This window comes from Cucumis sativus, chromosome 5, assembly GCF_000004075.3.
Source record: "Cucumis sativus cultivar 9930 chromosome 5, Cucumber_9930_V3, whole genome shotgun sequence".
Lineage (NCBI taxonomy): Eukaryota > Viridiplantae > Streptophyta > Magnoliopsida > Cucurbitales > Cucurbitaceae > Cucumis > Cucumis sativus.
Genome location: NC_026659.2, coordinates 2,193,988 through 2,218,803, shown reverse-complemented (window position 1 = coordinate 2,218,803; position 24,816 = coordinate 2,193,988). Strand labels below are relative to the sequence as shown.

Below are 24,816 nucleotides of genomic sequence, written 5' to 3'. Positions count from 1 at the left end.
CCACGTAAGTGGACTATTGCAGCCCAGCCTGCACCTAAATTTGAGTCAAGTCTTCAATGGCAGTCGTCATCTTTCTTCATCCTCTGCCATTTTGCATCACTTTAAGAAATAAGTCAGCTTAATCTGATTAAAAAATGACTCACTTTCTTCATCCCTCTAGTTCTCTTCGTTTGTTGGGCAAAGGGTTTCTATATCCCTCTTCTTCCTCTTCCCTTCACTCTAATTCCATCGCATTGCGGTCCTTCTCGTGTCAAATGTCGGCCGATTCTTCAATTCGGACTCAATACATCACCATCCCCTGGCAACACGACCAACCCGTGCAGATTCTCGCCGCACCTGGTGTCTCTGATTCGGACTTCCGGTTAGTTCGATTTCCTTTCTAATCTTCTTATAATACCAATTTTTATGCTGGCTCTGTTGATTACTTTTGAATTCCTCGATTTTATCTTCTGGGGTTCCTTTTTCAATGCTTTATATTGCAGTAATGCTATCTATTCACCGTTGTTCAAACAATGGCTGATGAACTTGCAAAGTGAGAGTGGGATTTTGACCAAGGGAGCCATGTCCCTGAAGCGTGTTCTTATTCAGGTTTTAGAAAATTACCTCGTCGAGTTTTACTGTTGTTTTCACTTTTTGGTTGTAAGGTAATTGAGGAATTTTTGGTTTAGGGAGTTGATATGTTCGGAAACAATATTGGATTTCTCAAATTTAAAGCTGATGTCTATGATAAGCAAACCGGGAAGAAGGTAATTGTGCGATTACCATTTATTTGTTCTGTTGCTTAATTTGTTTAAGTCTGTTTAATTGAGATAACGATCAACTTAACTGAACTGTTAAGAACATAACGATTACTTGGGAAGTGATATTTAGTTTTAAAGAACATGCTCTAGTCGTATCTCTTCCCTTTATGTCAGTTCGTATAATGCTAAAGAAATCAATGAGACACTAATGTAAATTTGGGTAATCGATCAATGCTGCGGTTTCTTTAATTTCTTTTTTTACAAACTAAAACTTGTATAGGTTCCAGGCATTGTTTTTGCAAGAGGACCTGCTGTTGCTGTTCTTATCCTTCTAAGTTGTGAAGGAGAAACTTATGCTGTCCTGACTGAGCAGGTTGATCTTTATTTTATTTATTTTGTTATTACTTTTTGAAGTTCATTGGTTTTTCTGAGATTAAAGTGTTTGCCGTGTTATTGAATGCATTGACTGCCAGAAGTTGCAACTTTTAGGTTAGTTATGCTGTGAAACACTTCTTGAAATTTGCACTCTTGATCACACTGAACTAAAATTTTATGCTTAAGGTTAGAGTTCCTGTTGGGAAGCTCATGTTGGAATTGCCTGCTGGTATGTTGGATGATGATAAGGGCGATTTTGTTGGCACTGCAGTTCGTGAGGTCTGATTTCGTCTCTTGATCTTGATCTCGTGATGTGATGCGACTTTATGTTATTTTAATTTGGAAAAAAAAGTTCCCAAAGTTCATGCTGTTGTGCTAATATGTACTGTAATTTGAGATTTCATTATTTTTTTCTTTATGAAATCTTTGTTTTATTTTACAATAGATGTTTCCCATTTTATGTTGAAGTCGAATGAAATTTTGGTGAGGTTGATACTTACAGACCTGTGGAAGAAAAAATTATTGCACAAAAGAAGTATTAACATTTGAATGAGGAATCCAAGTTATGCTGGTCTTCATTAAAAGAAAATTGAAGGTTTTCTTTGGTAATTTTTTGATGTGCCATTTGATGTGGTAACAATGCAGGTTGAAGAAGAAATTGGCATTCAGTTAAAGCTTGAGGACATGGTTGATCTTACCGGCTTCTTGGACCAATCAACTGGATGCAGAGTCTTTCCTTCTCCCGTAAGTTCACATAATTTTAACATATCTCGATGTTTGAAGACTTGGTAGTCATGACTTGTGCGTAGGCTAATTCTTTTTTTTCTGATTCTTAAAGATCCGTGATCGGTTAATCTGCAAAAGGTTTATTAAGAGCTACTTTCTTTCGGTAATATAAGGTACTCATTGAAGAAGAACCATCTTAATCTTATAAGTTTGTCAAGTTTCCAGCCAAAGAGAATTATACTAAGGAAATAAAATCAGGCAATGCCGATTACAACTTCCAAGTTCCCTCGCCAGCCTACGATGCTCAAACCTCACTCTCCCTACCGAGTATTACCATACAAGTTTCATCTTTTCCAACTCACTCAATTGTGACTTACCCTTTTTGCAACTTCTTGTGTACGTCTCAACACTTGGAGGTGTATCACAGTTCTAACTTCTAAGGAAATCATCACACAAAAGCCTCATCCAACACAACATCTTAGGTTTAGCCTTTAGGCATCATATTTTTGTGGATTTCCCAATCGCTTTTATTTTGCATATTAACGTTATTGTACATGTTCATGATTAGGGAGGATGTGATGAGGGAATCGGTCTCTTCTTGTATCGAGGATCTGCAAGTAAAGAGACAATAGCAGAGCTGCAAGGAAAGGAAACTGGTCTCAGGGATCATGGTGAGATGATTAAGGTTCGTGTTGTTCCTTATGAAAAATTATGGCGAGTTACAGCAGATGCAAAGGCTCTAATGGCCATTGCACTCTATGAAATGGCTCAGAAGGAAGGGCTTTTGCCTTCTTTAAAACCATGATAGTGTGTTTTCTATTCACCCTATATATGATCTTTCACCTTGAACCTTGGCAAACGTTTTCTTTCTTCAGTTCAACTTTTGCTGGGTTATGTAAAAGGGTAACAAGTTCCTTAACACACTTGTCTCAAGACAAGATCAATAATAAATTACCTTGCATTGACCATTTAAAACTTTAGGATTATAGTGTGCCTTTTAATATTTTGTAACGACTTAGACCACCAATAATTCATCAATACAGTAGAAGAGAAAAGAATAAAGGAAATAATTTGGTGAAGGAGAGCACAATTGAAGGGGGGACCCCGGGGTAGAGTAAAGGGATATAAGTAGAAAAATAAAGGAGGGAAAGTTAGTTTTCTGGTGAAGTCATTTCTGTTGTATCCTTGAGAGATAGGGTAACAGATTTGGGGGAGAATCTTGTTCATTGAATTGAAAGTAACATTCAATTCGATTTTCCTTTCATCCTAATTCCTACATTACTATCATCAATAAAGATTTGAATTCATCTTCGTTGTGAGTCTATGTTGGAGATTGGGTTCCAACATATTGGTATCAGAGCAACATCCTGGGAAAGCATAAGAAAATGGCAAAAAAGCATGAAGAACGATTCGAAGCGGTAGAACAATAGATTTCCGAGGTAAAAATCGATATGCAGATGATACCTACAATGGTTTCTTCCGACATTAGTGAAGAACATGGAGCAATGGTTTCTTCCGACATTAGGGGGCTCTCCCGACGTATAAAAGCGTCAGAAGATATATAAAAAGCGTCGGAAAAGCCTTTCTCGACGTATATTTATGCATCGAGATACAAGTCGGGAAAAATGTGTCGGGAGTTCCTAGACATCTCCCGACGCTGTATGAACGTCGAAGACGCTGTCAATATAGCGTCGGGAGATGTCCAAGAACGCCCAACAGTGAATGTTGTGCGTCTGGAGTTTCTCTATTCTTTTTTTTTTTTTTTTAAATACCTTCCATTATTAAATGGAAGGTATATACATCCTGCCCTCAACATTACATTTTTAAAATAAATAAATTAATTAAATGATAAGGAAATAAAAGAGCAAATACAACTAAAAGATCTTTCATTATTAAAATTCATATCAATTGAGGGCAAAAGAATTACCTTACAAGGATCTTGTAATTCCTTGATGTCGTATGGATTTTCTCCCTCGTCACATCTATAATTCTTTAAACCTAAGATGAAAATATTGTTGCCAAGGTCATAGATCTTGAAAATTTACATGGAATAAAAAAAAATCTCAATTCGAACAACTATGCTCAAGATACGTTAATAAAATGCTAACTTTATGATAATAGATTTAAAGATTGTGAAAAAAGCATCAAATTAAGTGGTTAGACATGAAATGAGTTAGCATTGATGAAGATATGAAGCTCGAAAGATAAATGATATACATAAACGAAAAAGAACTAATAAGCTTATAACTTGGAGAAGTTTATTACTAAACAAAACCAATAACTTATCAAGTACTAGTTCAACTAACTAGTAGTCTTATTATCAAGTTGAACCACAAATATTGATACAACATCTCACAACAATAACATTCATACATAAACCAACTCTAATTCAATCACTCCTACAAAATCAAATATAAAATCAATTCAACCACAAACTAACTATAAATTAAAAAAAACAATACTTTTCAACCAAACTTTAACTAAAATGTACACAACGGTGACATTCACCAACAACATTCATCCACATATAAGTTATTTAGGGCAATGCCATCTACAATCCACAATATAACCCCCCCTCCCCCCCTCCCCTCCCCTCTCCCACCCCAAACTCAACACTTCATTCTCAACTTTAATACTTCAAATTCAAATTCCTAAAACTTACAACTAGTTCAAAATCCTAACAACACTTCAAATTCAAATACAATATTAAAATCTACAACTAATTCAAAATCTAAATACTAAAACTAATTTGAAATCTAAAACCTAAAACTAATTTGAAATCTAAATACTAAAATAAAACAATAACTAAACTAAACCACTTACCAGAATGAAGAGTGACGACGGAGATGACGACGAACGGTCAGACAAGGATAACGACGAGCGGCGGCGTGGATCACTCTCCTTCTCTGCCTCTCTCTCTCAACTCTCTCAGTCTTCTCCTTTTCAATTCTGTGAATTACATAACTGAAAAGGGTTTTTATAAGAGAATTCCCGACGCATATCGAAAACGTCGGGAGACACCTCCTATTCCCAACGTCATAAGTAAAACGTTGGAAATAGTTTTCACCTCTCCCAACGTTTTACTTATGACGTCGGGAATGATTAAACTTTTCACCTCTCCTAACGTTTTGAACTACAACGTCAGAAATACTTGTATCGGCCGACTTGTATTTTTATGCGTCGAGGATTGGTCTTTGTTTTGATGTTGCTTTTGTCGACGCCTTTTTTTGCGTTGAGAGGACTCCGATATCTTGTACTGTGATAAACAACAACAACATCAACAGTTATTGATGAAGAACTTAGATCGATTGAATACTCAAGCAGATAAACAACAACATCAATTGTTGATGAAGTATATTAAAAGTTTGATCAACGAGAAATCGACAACGTCCGATACGGAAGGATCTTCCAGTAAATTTTCTATGAAAATAAGAAGGAAGAAAGTGAAGCAACAGTTCTCGAATTGATTGACGAAGCAAAAGCAAATAAGAAAGAAGAAGAGGAGAAGGCGTCTGATCGAAGTAAATTAAAAAAAGTAGAGATGCCGGTAATTAGTGGAGACGATCTCGATTCGTGGATTTTTCGAGCGGATCGATATTTTCAAATCCATAAACTCACTGATTCTGAGAAGATGTCAAACTATGCTTTAAATGTGATGATAAATATTACTTAGGGCATAAGTGCAAAGCGAGAGGGGAAAGAGAGTTAAGAATGTTTGCTGTGAGAGCAAATAATGCAGAAGAATAAATCATAGAAGAAGATTATTACGAACAGAAGGAGTTAAAAACCAAGTCTACACTTCTAGGACCTGTTTCTTTTTCATAAAAGACAGATCATCCTTATTTCAACCAAGTTAAAGAGTTTAACTGTGTAAAGTTAGCTGTACTAATATTTCAAGCCACGACGGATTTCACCACATCAATTTGCTGTCTTGATGTTTTGAGGCATTATCAAAATTCAAACTTCACCCTCAGTCTTATTTAATATAAACGTATGGATATGAGTTCTTCAATTTAATAACTCTAGTCCACAAATATCAGTTTTTAATTCCTTCTAAAAACCAAGAGCATAGTTCATAACAAAATGACACATATGAACCTCAAATTTGCCAATCATTGTAACATACAGTTACATAACGACCATTTCAAAGCCTAATAAACAAATAGTTAGTAAAATTAAAATATCCTATCATACATTATTGTCATCAATACGGATCATTTAACTTAACCTGCCAAAACTCCTAGCAGGCCTAATCAGAAGCCTCCAATAGCAATATGTTAATGCCTTCGAAAGTTTCTTACACAACCGCCGGCCATGACTGCTCCCTTTGTCACAATATAAAACTTCCTCTTTGGTGTGAGTTCACCAACACCATCAAGCCCTAGCCTTTTTGTCTTAACCATGGTTCTTCTGCCTTCTCTTTTTCTCCTTCTCTTACTCAACTTCCATGTCTATGAGGCTCAAGTAACCGAGCTTCCATTCAGTAATCTTCATACTTACATTGTCCATGTGAAGAAACCGGAGGTTGTTGATGATCTTGAAAGTTGGCATAGATCATTTTTACCAACGAGTTTGGAGAACTCAGAGGAGCAACCGACTTTGCTATATTCATACCGAAATGTCATGAGTGGTTTTAGTGCAAGACTTACTGAAGAACACGTGAAAGCGATGGAAGAGAAGGATGGTTTTGTGTCAGCTAGACGTGAAACGATAGTGCATTTGCACACAACTCACAGCCCTAATTTTCTAGGATTGAACCGTCAATTTGGGTTTTGGAAAGATTCGAACTTTGGAAAGGGAGTGATCATAGGAGTGTTAGATGGTGGAATCACACCAAGCCATCCTTCCTTTGTTGATGCGGGAATGCCGCAACCGCCAGCCAAATGGAAAGGAAGATGTGAGTTTAATTTCTCTGCTTGTAACAACAAGCTTATAGGTGCAAGATCTTTGAATCTCGCATCACAAGCCTTAAAGGGAAAGATAACAACATTGGATGACTCTCCAATTGATGAAGATGGCCACGGAACTCACACGGCAAGCACTGCAGCCGGTACTTTTGTCGACGGTGCTGAGGCACTAGGGAATGCTTTCGGTACTGCTGTTGGGATGGCACCGTTAGCTCACCTTGCCATTTACAAAGTTTGCTTTGGAGAAAGTTGCTCTAATGTTGACATTCTCGCAGGACTTGACGCGGCGGTTGAAGATGGTGTTGATGTGCTCTCTATATCACTCGGGGGCCCACCAGTACCATTCTTCGCAGACATTACGGCCATAGGTGCATTTGCAGCGATTCAAAAGGGGATTTTTGTAAGTTGCTCAGCTGCTAATTCAGGTCCTTTTAATGCCACATTGTCCAACGAAGCTCCATGGATTTTAACAGTTGCAGCTAGCACAATTGATAGAAAAATCACAGCGACTGCAAAGCTTGGAAATGGAGAAGAATTCGATGGCGAATCTCTGTTCCAGCCAAATGATTTTCCTCAAACATTCTTACCACTTGTTTTCCCTGGTGAGAAGAATGAAACGGTAGCATTATGTGCTGAAGGATCATTGAAAAACATTGATGTAAAAGGAAAAGTTGTAGTATGCGACAGAGGAGGAGGAATTGCGAGAATTGCAAAAGGGGTTGAAGTGAAAAATGCTGGTGGCGCCGCCATGATCCTTCTCAACGCAGAATCAGATGGCTTCACTACTGAAGCAGATGCTCATGTTCTTCCGGCAAGCCATGTCAGCCATACAGCGGCACTGAAAATCAAAGCCTACATAAACTCAACAACATACCCAACAGCCACAATCGTATTCAAAGGAACCACAATTGGTGATGACTTCTCTCCAGCCATAGCTGCTTTCTCATCTCGAGGTCCCAGCCTCGCAAGCCCCGGCATCTTGAAACCAGACATAACTGGTCCCGGTGTCAGCATTTTAGCAGCATGGCCATTCCCATTAGACAACAACACAAACACAAAATCAACATTCAACATAGTTTCAGGAACATCCATGTCTTGTCCTCATCTCAGTGGCATTGCAGCTCTGATCAAAAGTGCTCATCCTGATTGGTCACCGGCTGCCATTAAATCCTCTATAATGACAACTGCTAACATAACAAATCTGGAAGGCAACCCAATTGTTGATCAAACTTTGCAGCCTGCGGATTTGTTCGCTATTGGAGCAGGTCATGTAAACCCATCAAAAGCAGTAGACCCAGGATTGGTTTATGACATTCAACCTGATGATTATATTCCTTATCTTTGTGGATTAGGATACACCAATAACCAAGTTTCACTTATTGCTCATAAACCAATTGATTGTTTAACAACAACAAGCATCCCAGAAGGAGAACTCAACTACCCATCATTTATGGTCAAATTAGGACAGGTGCAAACATTCTCGAGAACGGTTACTTATGTTGGCAGTGGACGTGAAGTTTATAACGTCGTCATTGAAGCACCGGAAGGGGTTTCTGTAACAGTCCGACCAAGGAAGGTAATTTTCTCGGCATTGAACCAAAAAGCAACATATTCAGTGACGTTTAAGAGAATTGGTTCAATCAGTCCCTCGACTGAGTTTGCTGAAGGATATCTAAAATGGGTTTCTGCTAAACACTTGGTTAGAAGTCCGATATCTGTTAAGTTTGTATGAGTTTGGTTTAAACAATGACAGACTTGCATTTTTAGAGGTTGTGGTAAATTGTTGAATAACTTTAATAAAACCAATGTGTGTTACCATAAATGTTGCAATCTCTATTTATTAGGTAAATTGTTGAATAACTTTCTTGTATTTTTTTTAATTATCATTATTATTATTTTTGCATGTGTACACTATTCTAAAACTCTTTGTGCACACGTAATATATTTCAATAAAATATCATGGAGTCAGAGACCCAAGGTTTTACCTCATTCAGCTTGCCGAGGTCCATCCGATCACAGTCGATGGTGGCTAATCATGCAGCAGAAACTGTGACACTTGTGGTCAGTGATGCTTAAGATCTACCGTTGGTCCTATCACACCCTGCCCGACCTAGAGATTCAAACTAGATTTTGAAACTCTAAAAATGGTAAGATTTTCAAAATATGTGGTAAAGCACAAGTTTTCCAAATAAGAGATACCATGATTGTTTTAAATAGAGATTCAAACTAGATTTTGAAACTCTAAAAATGGTAAGATTTTCAAAATATGTGGTAAAGCACAAATTTTCCAAATAAGAGATACCATGATTGTTTTAAATGATATAATTTTAAAAAATATTTACAAATATAGCATTATAATCGATGATAAAATCACCATAGACCAAAATAAACTATTATTTGTGTCTATCAAATCAAATGATACATATAATAATTTATTAAGATTTATTTCTAGTGAATTTTTCTATATTTGAAAACAACCTATAAAGTTAAAAATTTTGAGCGGAGTTTTTCTTGAAATTTTGAAAGAATAGTCCTAACCCTTTAAAGGAATAATAGAGTAATCTTTAGTCATGCATCCAGCAGTCTTAAAATATTTATAATAGAACAATCTATAGTCATACTATAGACCTAGCAATAATCTCCAAGTATACAATATCTTTGGTCATACCATACCCTGAGTAATCTCCCAATACATAACAGAACAAATCTCTAGCACACACATGTGCATGCAGAGTGACCCAAACGTCAAACCCACCCTGACCTGTGTGTGGCAAAATGGGCTCCAAAAGTTTTCATATACATCATCCATACATTGAGAGTATAAGTATGTTTTGAAGTGTATACATCATTTTTCATCTCCTATACTCACAATGTATCTCCTATACTCATTTTTCATACCTTCCTTTTTTTCTTTCTCGATTTTCATATTAATCATTAGTTTTTTTTCTTGTAAGTTGTAAGCTAAATTAAAATTCTCAAATCATCAAAGTTATTGACCAAAAAGTAAGAAAACCTATAACTATTTCTCTTTAAAATATCCACCTCTCAAAAAAAGAAATGCAATCAAATATATATATTACACAACAGATTTTTAAAGAGAAAATTCCAATTTTAAAACTTTGAATTAGGGGCCATTGATTGACTTGAAAAATGAAATTTTAAAAAATTCATTTCTATTTAAGCATAACTTTGTTAGATAGAAGTTGAATATAATACACTTGAAATGTTATTCAAATTACAAATGAGTCCTAAAGATCATCAACTAATCCTAAACGTATTAACACAATTAAAAGTTATTCGAAGCATAGTCATTAGATCTATCCTTCTACGTCAACTAAATTACATTCCCTAGAAAGTGTCTGAAACTAAATATAAAATCATTCGGATTGAATTCTAGTGGTAAAGCGTTGTATTCTAGAACAAAAATTTATAATTAATCTGTAATTTAACATTTTAAAATAAAAGCTAAACCAATAATTTATTGAGCTTTTCTTGTTTTGTAATATCTTCAAAAAAAAACTGGGCATGGGTTTCCATCTTGAGAAGGGAAAGAAGAAATATTGGGCATGATTGGTGTCTGTCTTCTTGTTGGATTAATAATTTATGAGATTGTTTAAAGCAAAAAAATACGGTGATTGAGATCCGCATCTCGTGGCTCTACGTTTCTTTTTGACCTTTAATTTCATTATATTAATACAATCGTGATTGATTTGTACATTCCCAACTGCACATGTACTCAGTTGGTAAGCTATCTTAGATTTTTAGTGGAGAAAGTTTCTATAAATGGATGGTTCGAGATCTATTTTACTTTTATTTGGTTCAAAAATCGATGATACAAAGATTGACGTGCTTCATTAGATAGCGTGTTAGTTGTGTCTATAATTAGAAAGAACAATTTATCCCTATGAAGAAATTATACTATCATATATATTAGAGATTCAATGACATGAATAGACAACGATCATAAATAACGAAAATAATACAAATAACTAGACACTTTCGATCGTTAAGAAAATCAAATAACATGTTTAAGATAGTTCAACAAATTCGTTTACTTTAAAGGTCATTATATATATATGTTTGTTTTTGTCATACACGCGTGTATATATACAAATATCTATTGAAGATTGTCAACCTAAATTTCGGCTGAGGTTATAGAAAATTGAGAGTTCTCTCATCTCAAAATGGTGATATTTATCACGAAAGAATGAAACCTAAGTTATAGGATCTTATCATCCTATTAATAATTTTTAGCAACTAAAAATACACCAAATTAAAAAATAATTAGTAAAAGAGCTTTTCCAGATGAGATTTTCATTATAATTACTTCCGTGGAAAGTTTTTTTTAAATTTTAAATCATTTATATTTAAAAGAGATTTCCATTCTAATGGCTTCTTTCATGGTTTTTAATTATAAATGATTTTGTTGTTTGATCCATGTTCTTTTTCTTTTTTTAGAGGATTCAACCTCTGATCTCTAAGGAGATCATGCTAATTATGATTCAACTAGACTTGTTTTAGTTGATCCATCCTTAAATTTTGAACATTTTTAAATATGATTTTAAATAGAGTATTTTTTTAAAAAGAAATTGATTTTAGAATAACATATTTAAAAGAACTAGTTTGGGAACAGAAGTTTTAAAATGGTGCTCGAAAAAAACAAAAAACATAAAGAGAATTAAAAAAATGATTATACAAATAAAGAGAGATTTAAAGCTTTGGTAAAACAAGTTAATTTAATTATAAAAAGGGAAGAAAGTAAAATAATTTTAATCTAAAATAGAATAAAAATTGAGTGATAATTTGTGATAATGTGGAATTTTTGAAGAATTAATTTTTACTTAATGCAAAGAAAATGAGAGGCATATAAATTTATGGTAGGTGTAGCTTAATCATTCTCCTTTGAAATAATATTTCATTCAAAAATTATTTTACCAATCAATCACTGACAAAAAAAAAAATCACTTGAAAATCATTTCTGCTTAAAGTGACTTATAATTTAAAGGCCAAATACTATCACTTGTTTTTTCATATATGGAAGTAATTTTGACCCTAATATAATTATTTTCTTTTCTTATGCTAAATCATTTGATTATAGACGCGTGTAATACACGTTACTCATTAATTTAAATTTTATAATTATAATCGATAACCATTTTTAAAATAATAATAAAATATATAGAAAAATCTTTTAAAAAAATACGTACAAATATATATAATAAGATCTATGATCGTGTTAGATGTTAATTTTATCATTACCACATTTGTATGAATATTTTATTTTATTAGTGACAGATTTTACTATATTATCAAATATGTCTAAATTAAAAAGAGGTTGTTTTTTAGAAGGAAAGTAATTATTACAAGTGCACTAATTAATTAAACTATGAAATTTTGATAGCTTAGAAGTCCAATGTGTGATTAAAATTTTACAAAATATATTGTGACTAACGAGAAATTCTTGATTTAGTGTTGGTAGGGACTATTAATGACAAAATTGAATAGTTAAATTATGATTTATGGTTGGACACTATTACTTCACCAACTTTACTTTTTGTCTTTGTTTGTTATAATCACTAATATAATTTATATTAAGTTCGACTATCTTCACGTTCATGGTCCATCTCTAAATTAAATTGACAACAAAATAAATAGTCTTAAGTCTATATATATAACTTACAATATCGGTAAGATAAGTTTTTATTGTTATACTTTTTTTACTTTGATGATATTTCAATTTTTATTTTTTTAATAAGATAAGGTTTCGTTTAGGCTTCTAACTTTCACTTTGATACCATATAAGACTGTATATAAAATTTTATTTCAAAATCAATAGATGATAGTGAGATAATAACATATGTGTCGTATGTTATACTTTTAGTAAGGAAGATCCCAACAAAAATGAAATCATAAAAGATTTCATTGCAATTGAATAAAAAAATACAATACTCTCATTTTTATTCGAGTACCCTGCATAATATATATGTGATTATTGTTTTTCTATCTTTTCTCCACTTTTTTCAAAAGTAAGATTAATTCAATGATAACTGACATTGTTATACTTGCATTATTAAAGAAATTTGTTGAACGTACAATTTTATGGTATAATTGTAACTGAAAAATTTGTGTAAGAAAAATAAATTGGATCCAAATCAAATTTAAATGATTTCATTTTCAAAGTATATAAAGTAATTATATTAATCAAAACATTACAAAACCAATAACAATAAAACTTACATCATTGTTTTTAATACAACAATCGCATGCAGACGGAAGATCCAATCTCCTAACAAAATGAAAAAAAAGCAGCACAAAGTACCAAGCAAAAGGAATCTCATGATTATATATCAAATTAATCAATTCATTGGTCTGTCAAAAGTATCTTTCATATATATATGAAGAAAAAAGAACAAAATTTATTTGATTAAAAAAAAACATTATCTTTAAGCTATTTTTGACCCACTTGGATCCCCAATTTGGTGCTATAAATAAAGGGGTATTTAGATTTCCAAAACATTGTGCCATTTCCAAAAACTTCCTCACCATTCTCCTCCTCTCTTCCTCTCTTCCTCTCTTAAACCCATTTGATATTAAAAGAAAAAAAAAAAACTCTATGGACTTGGATTGTATACAATCTCCATTCCCTTTTGATCAAGTAGATGAGTTATTTCCACTCCCTTCTCTTTCCCCTATACACCTTTCTGTTGCTGATCACCCTCCATTGATCGCTTCCATCAACAACACCAACAGAAATATCTCCGAAAAGCCAAAAAAAGGTCGTCGGCGGAAGTCCCCGAACACTTCGGCCGATATTGAGGACGAGAACCCGAACCCAAACGAACATAAAAAGAAGAAGATTATCCACAGAGATGTTGAACGCCAAAGAAGGCAAGAAATGTCCACTCTTTACGCCGCTCTTCGCTCACTTCTCCCGGTGGAATATCTCAAGGTAAAACTCATCGGTGCCTCATCAAATGTTATTTTATTATATATATATATATATATATATATACTTTGAAAGTAGATGAAAAAGAAAGATTTTGAGAGAGTTCGAGAAAAACAAAAACTATCATGATAATATAGAATTTCAAAATCCCCCATTATTTGGCCTATTGCATTTCACAAGAGAACTTAAAAGAAAAATTAAATAAAAATGGTTATAATATTTGTATGTGAAAAATTACAGGGAAAGCGATCGATATGTGATCACATGCATGAGACAGTGAAATACATACAACACATGCAAACCAAGATTCAAATGCTGAGAAACAAGAGAGATGAGCTTAAAAAGAATATTGAAGATGGTGAGGATTCCAGGAACATTACCACAATCGAAACATTAAACTCCTCAAAAAGGGATAGTGTGCTAGTGATGCCAAGATCATGTGGAGGAGTTCAAATTCTTCTAGACACAGCTACACACCATAGGCTTCCACTTTCCAATCTTATCAAATTTCTAATTACTCAAAATCTTCAAATCATTAGTTGTCATTCTACTAGGAAGAACGACAGGTTCCTCCACACTATTGAATCTGAAGCTGCTGTCGATGTTGAAACAATTGATATGTCGGAACTACAGAATAAATTGACTAACTTGGAATATTTTCCATTAGATTAAATTAGAGTAATACCAGTAGTGTTTCTATATATTTGTTATTTATATTATTGTTTTTTTCTTACTTCATGTTTGATTTATTCAACCAATTACATGGTTTTACTTTAATTAGATTTGACAATTGTGAGCTACTTTTAAACGGCTTATGTTAGACAAAAATTCAAAAAAGGTATTTCACCTTTTCCCGTTTAGTATGGAGAAAGAAAAACAGCACTATGTTTTATATGACAATAATGTGACTCTTTCTTTCCCACTAAAACCATTTGTTATTGAGGTCGATAATTAAAGATGACCCAAAAAACACGTAAACTTAATAGAGAATGAGACATTTGACTAGCGGGTTTTGTCGCCCAAACTTACACCAAATAATATACTGAATCACACATCAATAACTAGTTTTAGTGACAAGTCCAAGTTGATCGCACAGAGCAAATTGATTCTTATACAAATTAATTTTCAAACATAAGATAACCTAAGGAGGGTTTTGCATAGAAATTGTAGCAAGAGAATAAATTGTAAAAAGAAAAATAAAATAAAGAAAATTTGACAAAAGAATCTAGTTTAGGTTAATTTCTCCCCTCAATTTTTAAAAGTAGTAATTTATTCAATTATCATTACTTAATTACATACAATGTTCATGTAAACAATTTAGTTCGAACTATCGTGATTAATTAATTCTAATTGTTTTAACCGGAATGCAATATTAAATTTAATTTACCATTATCATTAAGTTCCATTATATAAAATCTCTAATTTTTTTTTTTTTTTGTGTTTAATTGACATTCAATTGATTCAACTCTAAGTTTTTAAAATTACTATACAGGGAAACATCAAACTAGATTGACATGCTAACCTAGTCATGCATGAATTTGATAAGGAGCAAGAGTTATTAGTTCTTCTTCTTCCCTTAAAAAAAAAACTTTCTTTTCCTTTCTTTTCTCTCACCTTTCTCTAGCTAACTTCTTTCATCTCGAGTTGTCTTCTTATTTTTAATAATCATGTCACTTTTGAAAAAACTTTCTCGCTATTTAGAAAAATATTTATATTTTATTATTATTATTATTATTATAAATAATCTTTTTAATTTTTAATATTTTTTATTGAAATGTTTAAACCTTAATTATTTAACTCAAAATTAATTCTATAAATAATTTAAGGTTGTTTAACACATATTTAACACTTTTCTTTGTTTTTTTGTTTCTTTTTATATCACATGTATCTTGCAATTTTCAAAACTTTAAATGTTGAATCTTATAGTTTTTGTATTATGTGATTTAAGTGATGCTTCTACCTCTATTTTAGAAAATTTATAGATATACTAATTTTTTATCTTGCAGACATCTTCAAAATATCTAACAAGTTATTCTTATTCTTATTGTTATTATTATTGTACTTGTTGTTATTATTATTATTATTTTGTTATTCTATTATATTAGTATTGTTTCTGTTCTTCTTCTTATTATTATTTTCTTACTATTATTCTTTTTGTTGTTATTATTCTTTTTGTTGTTGTGGTTATTTTTGTTATTATTCTTGTTGTTGTACTAATAGTAGTTGTACTTATTATTGTTGTTATTCTTCTTCTTGTTATTATTGTTGGTGTTATTGTAGCCACCTATTTTTTCTAGTCTTATTTAAAATTAATTTAATTTGTCGATAAGTTAATTTTTATCTTAATTTAGTTAGTTTTTAATGATGTGATTAACCACCTTTTCTAAAAAAAATAAATGTTATTTAACTATTCCAAAATAAGGTAGGTGAATAATTACTAAAAGTGGTAACTCTTTTAAATGGTTTTGATTAACCACCAAATTCTAGAAACTTTTAGAGAAGAGAGCTGATAAGTCAATTAAAAAAAACACAAATTAAGAAAATGCAAACCCAAAGCTTTCTTCTTATATATGTACAAGTAAAAAACCAAAAAATTAAAAATTAAAAAGGAAATAAACAACTTAGGATTGAAAACATGCCATGAAACTAAGATATTCCTTCAGAAGTGGGTTGGGTAAGTCGGATTGGTCGGGTTACCGTTTTTTTAACAGAAGAAATTCTTCTTATTTGAAAGGCTAGTCCAAATTGTGTGCAAACTGGATGTAGAAAATGAGGTTTTATAGCCATTCATATCTAAGAATTCTTAAAGGATCATATTCATTGTATTTTGTGTGTGAATTAATATTTAAATGTATTATTAATTCTTTTTATTTAGAAGATGGACCTTTTGATTTTCTTACCTATAAAATTGTTCATTAGTTACGATGAGCATAATTAGTTGATAAGGTAAATAAACTATTCATTATATTTACGTTTTAGAAGTTGAAAATACTTTCAGTTTTTCTAATTTAGCTATTAAAGTTGGTAAGACTTTCGATTTTTGTGAGCTATTAGAAGTTGGAAAAACTTTTGGTTTTCTTAATCTATTAGTTATTCATAAATTACAATTAGCCTAATTAATTCATAAAATCATCTCATTTTTTCATCAATTAACAAAATTAAAATAGGAGAGAGAAAAGACATTGTCATCTACCTAATTACATAAGCTACTTTCTAAAAGAAGGTCAAAAATGGAAAAAAAAATTGCTCCTCATCCAAGCTTTTATATTTACTAAGATAAGATGATTTTGGCTATAAATAATTCCCTCTTCTTCATCCAAATATCTATGCTTCATAGACACACTACTTCTCTTAGCTTTCATCTCTTCTTAAAAAAAAAAAAAAAAATCTACATTTTCCACTTTGTTTTCTCTTTCAACAAAACCCTAAATCTTTATTTTTGTTCAAAAACTCTTTTACAATGCTAAGAATTTAACACACAAAAAAAACTTAACTTATTTAACAGTTTTGGTAAGACTTTCGTTCCAATGATCTATCTTTCGAACAATAAAAGAGTTGAGTGTTTTGAATTTCATTCTTTTTTTCTTTATTTAGTTATTTGTTCGCCTTATTTACCCTATCATCCTTTCTCTAGCATTTATTTCCTTTCTCTAACATTTATTTTTTTATTGTGTTGTGAGTCTCTCTTTCATTTATTTATACATAATCTTTCAGATATGGTTATTTATCTTTATCTCTCTCTCCTTTTTTTTTTTTTGTTTCCATAGGATAATTTATACTTAAGCTTTATTCTTTATATATTTGTATTTACTTTTTTATAATTAGCATTTTTATTTATTAATTTTTTTTCTTCCTTTCATAACATTCATCATTGCTTCTTTACTATTTTCTTATATTTTATATTTTATATGTTATTTAATATTATATTTTCCCCTTATTTTGTGGTAATAGTTGTTTAAACTTGATAACATTTTAAATTATTTTTCTTTTTAAAAAACTAACAACGAAATTTAGAAAATTTGGAGTCAATTATTTCATTTTGATCGACATGGATCTCCAATAATTAAATTGTTACTCTTGTTGTTCTTTCTTAAGGAGAAGGTATTAAAAGTATTGGGAGAACCGAATCCAATTAGAAGTTGATGGTATATAAGGGTAATTAGTTTACTTATAATCCTTTTTTGGTAGGTTTAACACATTTCTTACTATTGTATTTTCATCAAATATCATTTCCCCCCATTATATGATCTGCTTATTATAACAACAATAATTCAATTTCATAATGAAGTTATTTCTATTTTAAACTAAAATTTGGTATATAGATTAAAAACAGAAATATAATGATTTGATTTATTATATTTTTGTTGCTCCAAATATGAAAAAATGAGTCAAAATATTTTTAAAAAATGACAAAGTTTTGTTTTCCACCGTAAGGTATTGTGAACTCTATTAAATGTGTTAATGTGTGATAGATCCAATAATAGTTTATTATTTTGAAATATACATAGACACACACCAGTTATTTGAAACAATTCTTCTTCTTCTTCTTCTTTTTTCTGTAACAATTTTCAATTGAGGATTTTGAAAAAACATAATTAAAGTATTCTTTAAAGAAATTTCTAGTTTGATCATTATATATCTAATTATATCTAAATTTTATCAGTTTAAAATTAATTCATCAAATATATTTAAAACTCGAACTTACCACACTAATTTGTTTCTGTTAGTCTGCTTTTCTCAAACTAAAATGACAATTGCAAAAGTAACTGTAATCGAAGTTCTAATTGCATACCTAACTACTTTTAGTCCGTACTGTCACCAAAATGACTAAATGCATATCAAACATTCGATATAAAACAATCTATCTCCCAAGGATCCAACAAAAGATATCCACACAAAAAATTGCATAGATATCTATGGACCGTAGTGAAAAAATAACAGAGAAATAATGATACTAAGCAAACATAAGTGATGACAATTGACAACAGAGGAAAGAACAATGAGAACATTAAGTTATAAAGACACTAGAAACACGCAACATTGTTAATCCAATTCAATGACACAACATCTACATCTGAGGATCCTTGACCAGTGATCAGAGATCTTATTACTTTGATAATAACAAATCATAATCACCTATTATGGTTTTAGTAGAGATTCACACTCACTCTTTCACTCAGTGTTAATGATACAATTTAGTTTATCACTACAATTTTAAAGTTAGATTATGCTTAAAGAAAATCCTCCCCTTAATCATGCAACCCACTCATCATTAGATTACGGTGTTAATCAAAAGAGTCTCCCCCTGAAAATCGTCCTCCATCAAAACGTAACTAGTGTTTACTAAGGAAGATTTACCCTCTAACATCAAAGAAAACCAGCAACTAATCACATTATCAAAAGATAACTTAAAAACTGTTGGTCCAACAAAAATATCTTGATTGGCAGAGCTTCGACCAAGACTATTCACTGTCTTTCGTCAGAAGACAGTTGCAACAACAAAACCTACTTCTCACTTTTCTAACGTACATTGCAAGGAGCACAAAACAACCATACATAGAAGGCCCAACCCAACACTGAATCTTCACGGATAAGGAAAGAATCATAGTAAAGGAAACAAAATAAAATCCCAGAGTCAAAAGAGAATATTCTTTTTGAAAAACTTCCTTTCAATATTCTCTTTTTGTCACGTCAAACCACCGAGGAGAAAGCTTAACAAAATAAGATATGTGACCTAGAGAACTTCTAGCACATAGCTCATGTCTTTGATCTCTCAACCCGTCCTACGGGAGATGATCGGGGAATATGTGCAAGTAGATATCTCTCCGCAGTACCAAGTACACTTAGGAGATATATCTTATTTGTTTGACGTGTTTAAATGCTTTGAATATGATATGTGACATATTATTTACATTTTTTTTATCATAAGAGATTGTGTGAGTATGCTAAATAAACTCTTCGTTAACTCTAAAGACATCTTTATTATGTATTATGAATTATTCTCTTTAACAATACTATTTTCCTAGAAAATCACGTAAATCTATATCATGTATTGATAATTTATTGTTTTACTTTCTTTATTGATTTCAGAGGTACTTAATATTATCTACTGATCAACGAGTCACAAATATATGCTTTGGAAGATTATCGCTTGACATGTTATTTCTTCCAAATATTTCTTCCTAGCCGTCAAGAGCTCATTTCGTGTATAGTGCATTTTATTTAGTAATGTAGCTTGATAATTAGACGAATGGAGTATATACAATGGATTTTAAAATATTGACATCACTTCTCAATAATTAAAAATTAACATGTCATTCCTTCCCATTCTAACAGGTAGGAAGTTGAATTTGACTGTGTGTACTTTAAAAGTGTGTTTTAACGAACAATATTAATATCGATAATTAATTTAATAATAAAAATTGATTTTAACGAACACTGATCTCTTGAATCGAATTTAAACTCCACTTTGAAATTTGGATGTTGTGTTTTAAACATTATTTTACAAAATTAAAAATGATAAAGTAATCAAACAAAAGAGTAAATGTATGCATTAATTGAGAGAGAACCAAAACAAAAACAAATGGGATGTAAGATTTGAATTATTACTACCCTTTCTAGGTATTAACACATCAATTTTGTATATGTATTTAAGATTGATCCTGACCTTGAATGAATTATGACTAAAGTCTAAAATGAAATTATTACAACATTAGAAGTGATGTTGTGTTGTGTTGCATTGCATTGAAGATATAACTAAATTTTTACATTTCTTAGATAAGAAGACAATCATGAGTACTCAAAAGAATTGATTTTATCTTACAATGTGCTAAAGTAAAAAAAAAACAATTGATAGTTGAAATGGTGACTTGTTGTTAATTTAGAACTTAATACTCAAACCATCACTCGGTTGTCTAATTTTTGTCTCCCAAGTTTTGCTGTGATCTATCTTTTCCAAAATGCATGTACTCATTATGACAATTGGTTTCGTCTCGTGACTTTTTATTTATTTATTCCTTTCTCTACTTAATAAAGTTTTGGTTTAATTATTAAAAAAACAAAAAAGAAAATGTCATGTGATTTATTTTGTCTTTCTCAATTAGTTCTCAAATATTATAGTACTGATCTTATACAGTCAGAAAATTAAATTCTTTTATTATTATTATTGTTTATTTAGTACTTTTTAAGTTAACTGTCCAATTACTCGAGGGATAATCAACTCAATATCAATTTAAATTAAATGTTTTTTTATTTTTGGTTAGAATTTTTTTTATCAGAGTAGTTTTATAGAAAAGAAAAATTGATTAGAAGTATAAATTCAAAATAAGAGATTCCAATCTAATCTTTTAATTTCTATGGATGTTAACTGAGTTAAACATTTGTTGATTAAATTTTAAAACGTCACCATTATAATAATAGTAATTAGTACACTTTTAAGAATTATATAGACTCTTATTAGCAATATGATCTATCATTTACATTCTTCTACTAGTGATTTAATTTTTATGATTAGTGATAGTTGAACCATGCGTTACTTCGCTCATACTTTAGTATCGTGTGCCGCATGACACTTAGAATTTGTTAAAATGTCAAGATTTTGGATGTGATTTCATGAAAGGGCTTGAGCTGATTGTATAAGTAAGTATATATATATATCTCCATCTCCTAATTCAATTTGGGTATTCTCTCTACATATATTTGGTAAACAATGCTCTAATCATATGAATATATTCATTCAAATAGTTTGGATGCAGACCTGAGTCAATTATTGGTGTTTTTTCATTTTCTAATTCTACTCACTCCCATTTCTTAATATTCTTTTAGTTACATATATTATTAGTTTGTTGTTCTTCACTTCCAATTTTTTTTATTATTTACTAATCTCAAATTTTGATTTATTTTCCCTTTAGTGTTTAAGCTTTAATTTCCTTTTTTGTCAATTTAAATAATTCTGATGTCAATATATTTTATCTTATTTTAATAATTTAAATAGATATGGAGATGGTTAGTACTAAATAATCATTAAAAAAACTAGTTTACCTATTAAAAATAAACCAGTAAAAATTAACACCAAATGAATAAAATATAAACTCAAAAGTTTAAAAACTAAATTGAAAGAGATTATAAAGACAAGAAAGCATAAATTCAAATAATAAAAATAGAAGTTATTGTCTATATCAATTAATTGTATCTTACTTTTCGATAGCTCAATAATAAAAACTCAAATTTTGTAAGATACATATGAGTGAGAGTTAGAAACAAACTAAAAGGATCTACGTATGTTGTCGAACATAAGAAAGTATACGTAAATTGAAAGGCAAAGATATTTGAGTTATTTAATATTATGTAATGATGAGGTCAAGGAAAAAAGAAACGCCTAATAAGTTGAAACAAATAATTGATTACAAAGTATTGGTTGAAATTTTGTAATAAAATAAAAATTAGAGTAAGATTCACCTCTCAAACACAAACAAAATTGATAAAGAAACAATGGTCTAGAAGAATTGTAAATTATTGACTGATTTCAAAAATTAATGTCTCAAAATGGAAAGTGGGTTGGACCCAACCAACGACAGCAAATAAATTAAGTATTTGGTACATAAATGCATGCAATAACATATGTATGTATGTATAAATTTTATCTATAAATCTTTAAACCAACATGCACATATCTCGAAATAATCGGCTTGATTTTATATATATTAATATATAACTTTATGAAATTTCTAACTTATTTTTAATTTTTTTTAATGAAATATGTATTTAATTCTTGAATTTAGAAATTAGTCATTTTCTTAACGCTTTTAAATGACAATTAGACAAGCCTTTCCATATATAAGATAGAACAAAATAGAAGAGATATTAGAGAGAGAGGCATATACAAAACTTGTTGGAATTCGAACCCCTAGTGAAGATGCTTTTCAATCATATACATCATTTGTCGCTGACCACTGTTCTATCTCTCTCTACCATTTACCTTTCGTCGACCACCACACGTCTGAGCACCAATCACCTCTATCTTTTCTCTCCTTCTCTATCAATTAATTGTATAAGAATTTATGTAATAAAAATAACTAAAAATTCATAATTCCTAAACCAAAGAGGATTGCAATGTATTTTCAAACAAATTTTGAGAATGTTGAAAGTCATAATGCTAAACCCTAAACTTAATTTCTCTAACATCAATAATGTGCCCATGGAATATCACTTATCAATGTTCTAACTAATTTAATACATACATTTCTTTGATTTGAATATATGTCTTTGAATTTTTCTATAATTCTTTTATAAAATAAATACACACACATATATATATGAGACTCGGGAGAGATCTGTAGATTTGGTTGCTTGTAAATTAATACCATATTTTCCGCCATTACACCCACAACATACATGTGCTCTTAATATTAAATATATAAATATGGTGTATCAATGTGGACAAGATTGGTATCAATGAAATAAAACAAAAAAATATAATATTTTTTTTATGAGAAAAAAGATATCAAGTCCATGTCCTAATAACTGAGCTGGCAGCTCATCTAATAAGAATCCAACCATGTCATCAAATTTATTGTGCTTTAATTTATTTTGAAATTCCAACTAATTGAGTGTGTAAGGAAGAATTTTATTCATTTATGTGACTAATTGTCAATGTCATCTAAAGATTTTCATTATTCAATATGGAGTTTAACTTTTTAACTTTCTTGTCCTACAAATTATGATTTAGACTCCTTTTTATATTGCTTTTTAATGTAGATGAACAATATTACTAAATCTTGAGAACTTTACAATTATTTTATTGACAAAATATTATAATGTTCATTTAAATTATTGAGAGCTGATGTGAATTTGATTTCAAAATTGAAAATAATAACACTTTTAGTCCATAAATTGGAAAATAGTCTCTAGTATAAAAGTTGTTTGGTTTATAGGTTTGTTAAATGTTAGATTGAAAAAACTAAAGTTTATAATATGTTTAGATTATACATAAACTGTTACCTTTATTATGAATATAGTTATGAAGAATAAATAAATATTTTTGGTGATTGCTATCATTTTCTACCTTGTGTCAAGCATCACATTTAATTTACTACGTATTTTCTAAACCGCAGTTTACATAAGATTCTTTTCATTTAGAGATTATCTTCAAGCAACACTATATATTGTATAAATAATGCAACGTTGTTTCTTTTTTAGGGTTAGTCATTTTGTGTGTTTTTGAGAAGCAATACTATTTATATTGCAACATATTCGTGAAGATATTCCTTTTCCTCCGTGATTTGTAAAAAAAAAAAAAAACAAATTAATGTGAAAGACCCCTAAAAAAAACTTGAAAATTTTACCACCATGACAGCAATTACAAAATTTAAGATGTCATTTTATCTATAAAAGTTAAATGTCTATATAATTAAACTTTCAAAGTTTTAAAGACAATTACATATTTAAATCTTATACTTGATTAAATCATCTAACACAAACTTAAATTGGTCAAACTAATTTTCTCATTTAGTATTGGAAGTTCAAGGTAAGTGAAAATCTTGATTTGGAGTGTACTATATGTATTATCTAAATTGCATTTAAGGACTTTAGATTATACTCTAAGACCTCAAACTATCATAGTCTACCTATGTTTATAACACATGCATACAAATTTAAACATACATAAATTCTATATAATTAGATTTTTTAAATTTTATAATAATCTTGTCCATTTAGTTCTTACGATTTTTTAAAGAGTTGAAACGCTCAAAAAAAACTTTTAAATCATTTTCTTATAAATCTTTTAGGTTAATTTATATGTTTAATATCTAACTCAGATCTTACTATTATAAGTGATTTGTGACTCGTGAGTTCAACGAGAATTTATTATATTCATGAACTATTTTAGAAAAAAAGTGATTATCCCATTTAACTCATTTTAATATAACACTTGACTTATTATTATTTTTGTTATGATGAATTTATACCTAAGAAAGTATTTAAAAACTAAGAAAATACAAGGAAAAATGAACCTAAAGATTAAAGACGTAGTTTTAAGATCAAATAACTCCAAATGTTAGTTAATCATGGATCCATTCAATCAAATATAATCTTTAATCAGTTAGGTACGAATGATTCATTT

The 24,816-nt window shown here is 30.4% G+C and overlaps 2 protein-coding genes across 6 annotated transcripts; both read left to right on the top strand.

Annotated features, from left to right (window-relative positions):
- The first annotated feature begins 37 nt into the window (after positions 1–37).
- On the top strand, positions 38–8,651 carry LOC101208090 (nudix hydrolase 14, chloroplastic). 5 transcript variants are annotated; one of them, XM_031885374.1, is made up of 8 exons: positions 40–361; positions 483–588; positions 669–746; positions 1,021–1,113; positions 1,302–1,394; positions 1,761–1,859; positions 1,954–2,014; positions 2,410–2,544. In XM_031885374.1, exons 1-7 carry the CDS (start codon positions 135–137, stop codon positions 2,011–2,013), a joined length of 756 nt encoding a protein of 251 aa, XP_031741234.1. In that variant the 5' UTR covers positions 40–134; the 3' UTR covers position 2,014; positions 2,410–2,544. The 5 variants fall into 5 exon arrangements, with proteins under 5 accessions (XP_031741233.1, XP_031741234.1, XP_004147559.1 ...); XM_031885373.1 differs by lacking the exons at positions 1,954–2,014; positions 2,410–2,544 and adding an exon at positions 7,024–7,133 and having other exon boundaries at positions 38–361; XM_004147511.3 differs by lacking the exon at positions 1,954–2,014 and having other exon boundaries at positions 50–361; positions 2,410–2,821.
- Positions 8,652–13,361: 4,710 nt separating this feature from the next.
- LOC101216904 (transcription factor bHLH118-like) lies at positions 13,362–14,366 on the top strand. The gene is given in 2 exon segments (NM_001308912.1): positions 13,362–13,697; positions 13,935–14,366. Coding segments are annotated over 2 exon segments (768 nt in total).
- Positions 14,367–24,816: the final 10,450 nt, after the last annotated feature.

Excerpts from the sequence above, each read along its gene's own strand:
- LOC101208090 (XM_031885372.1), top strand. The coding sequence starts at position 1,838 with ATGCAGAGTCTTTCCTTCTCCC. Across the intron at positions 1,860-7,023 it reads GCAGAGTCTTTCCTTCTCCC|GACTTGACGCGGCGGTTGAA; the intron begins GTAAGTTCACAT and ends ACATTCTCGCAG.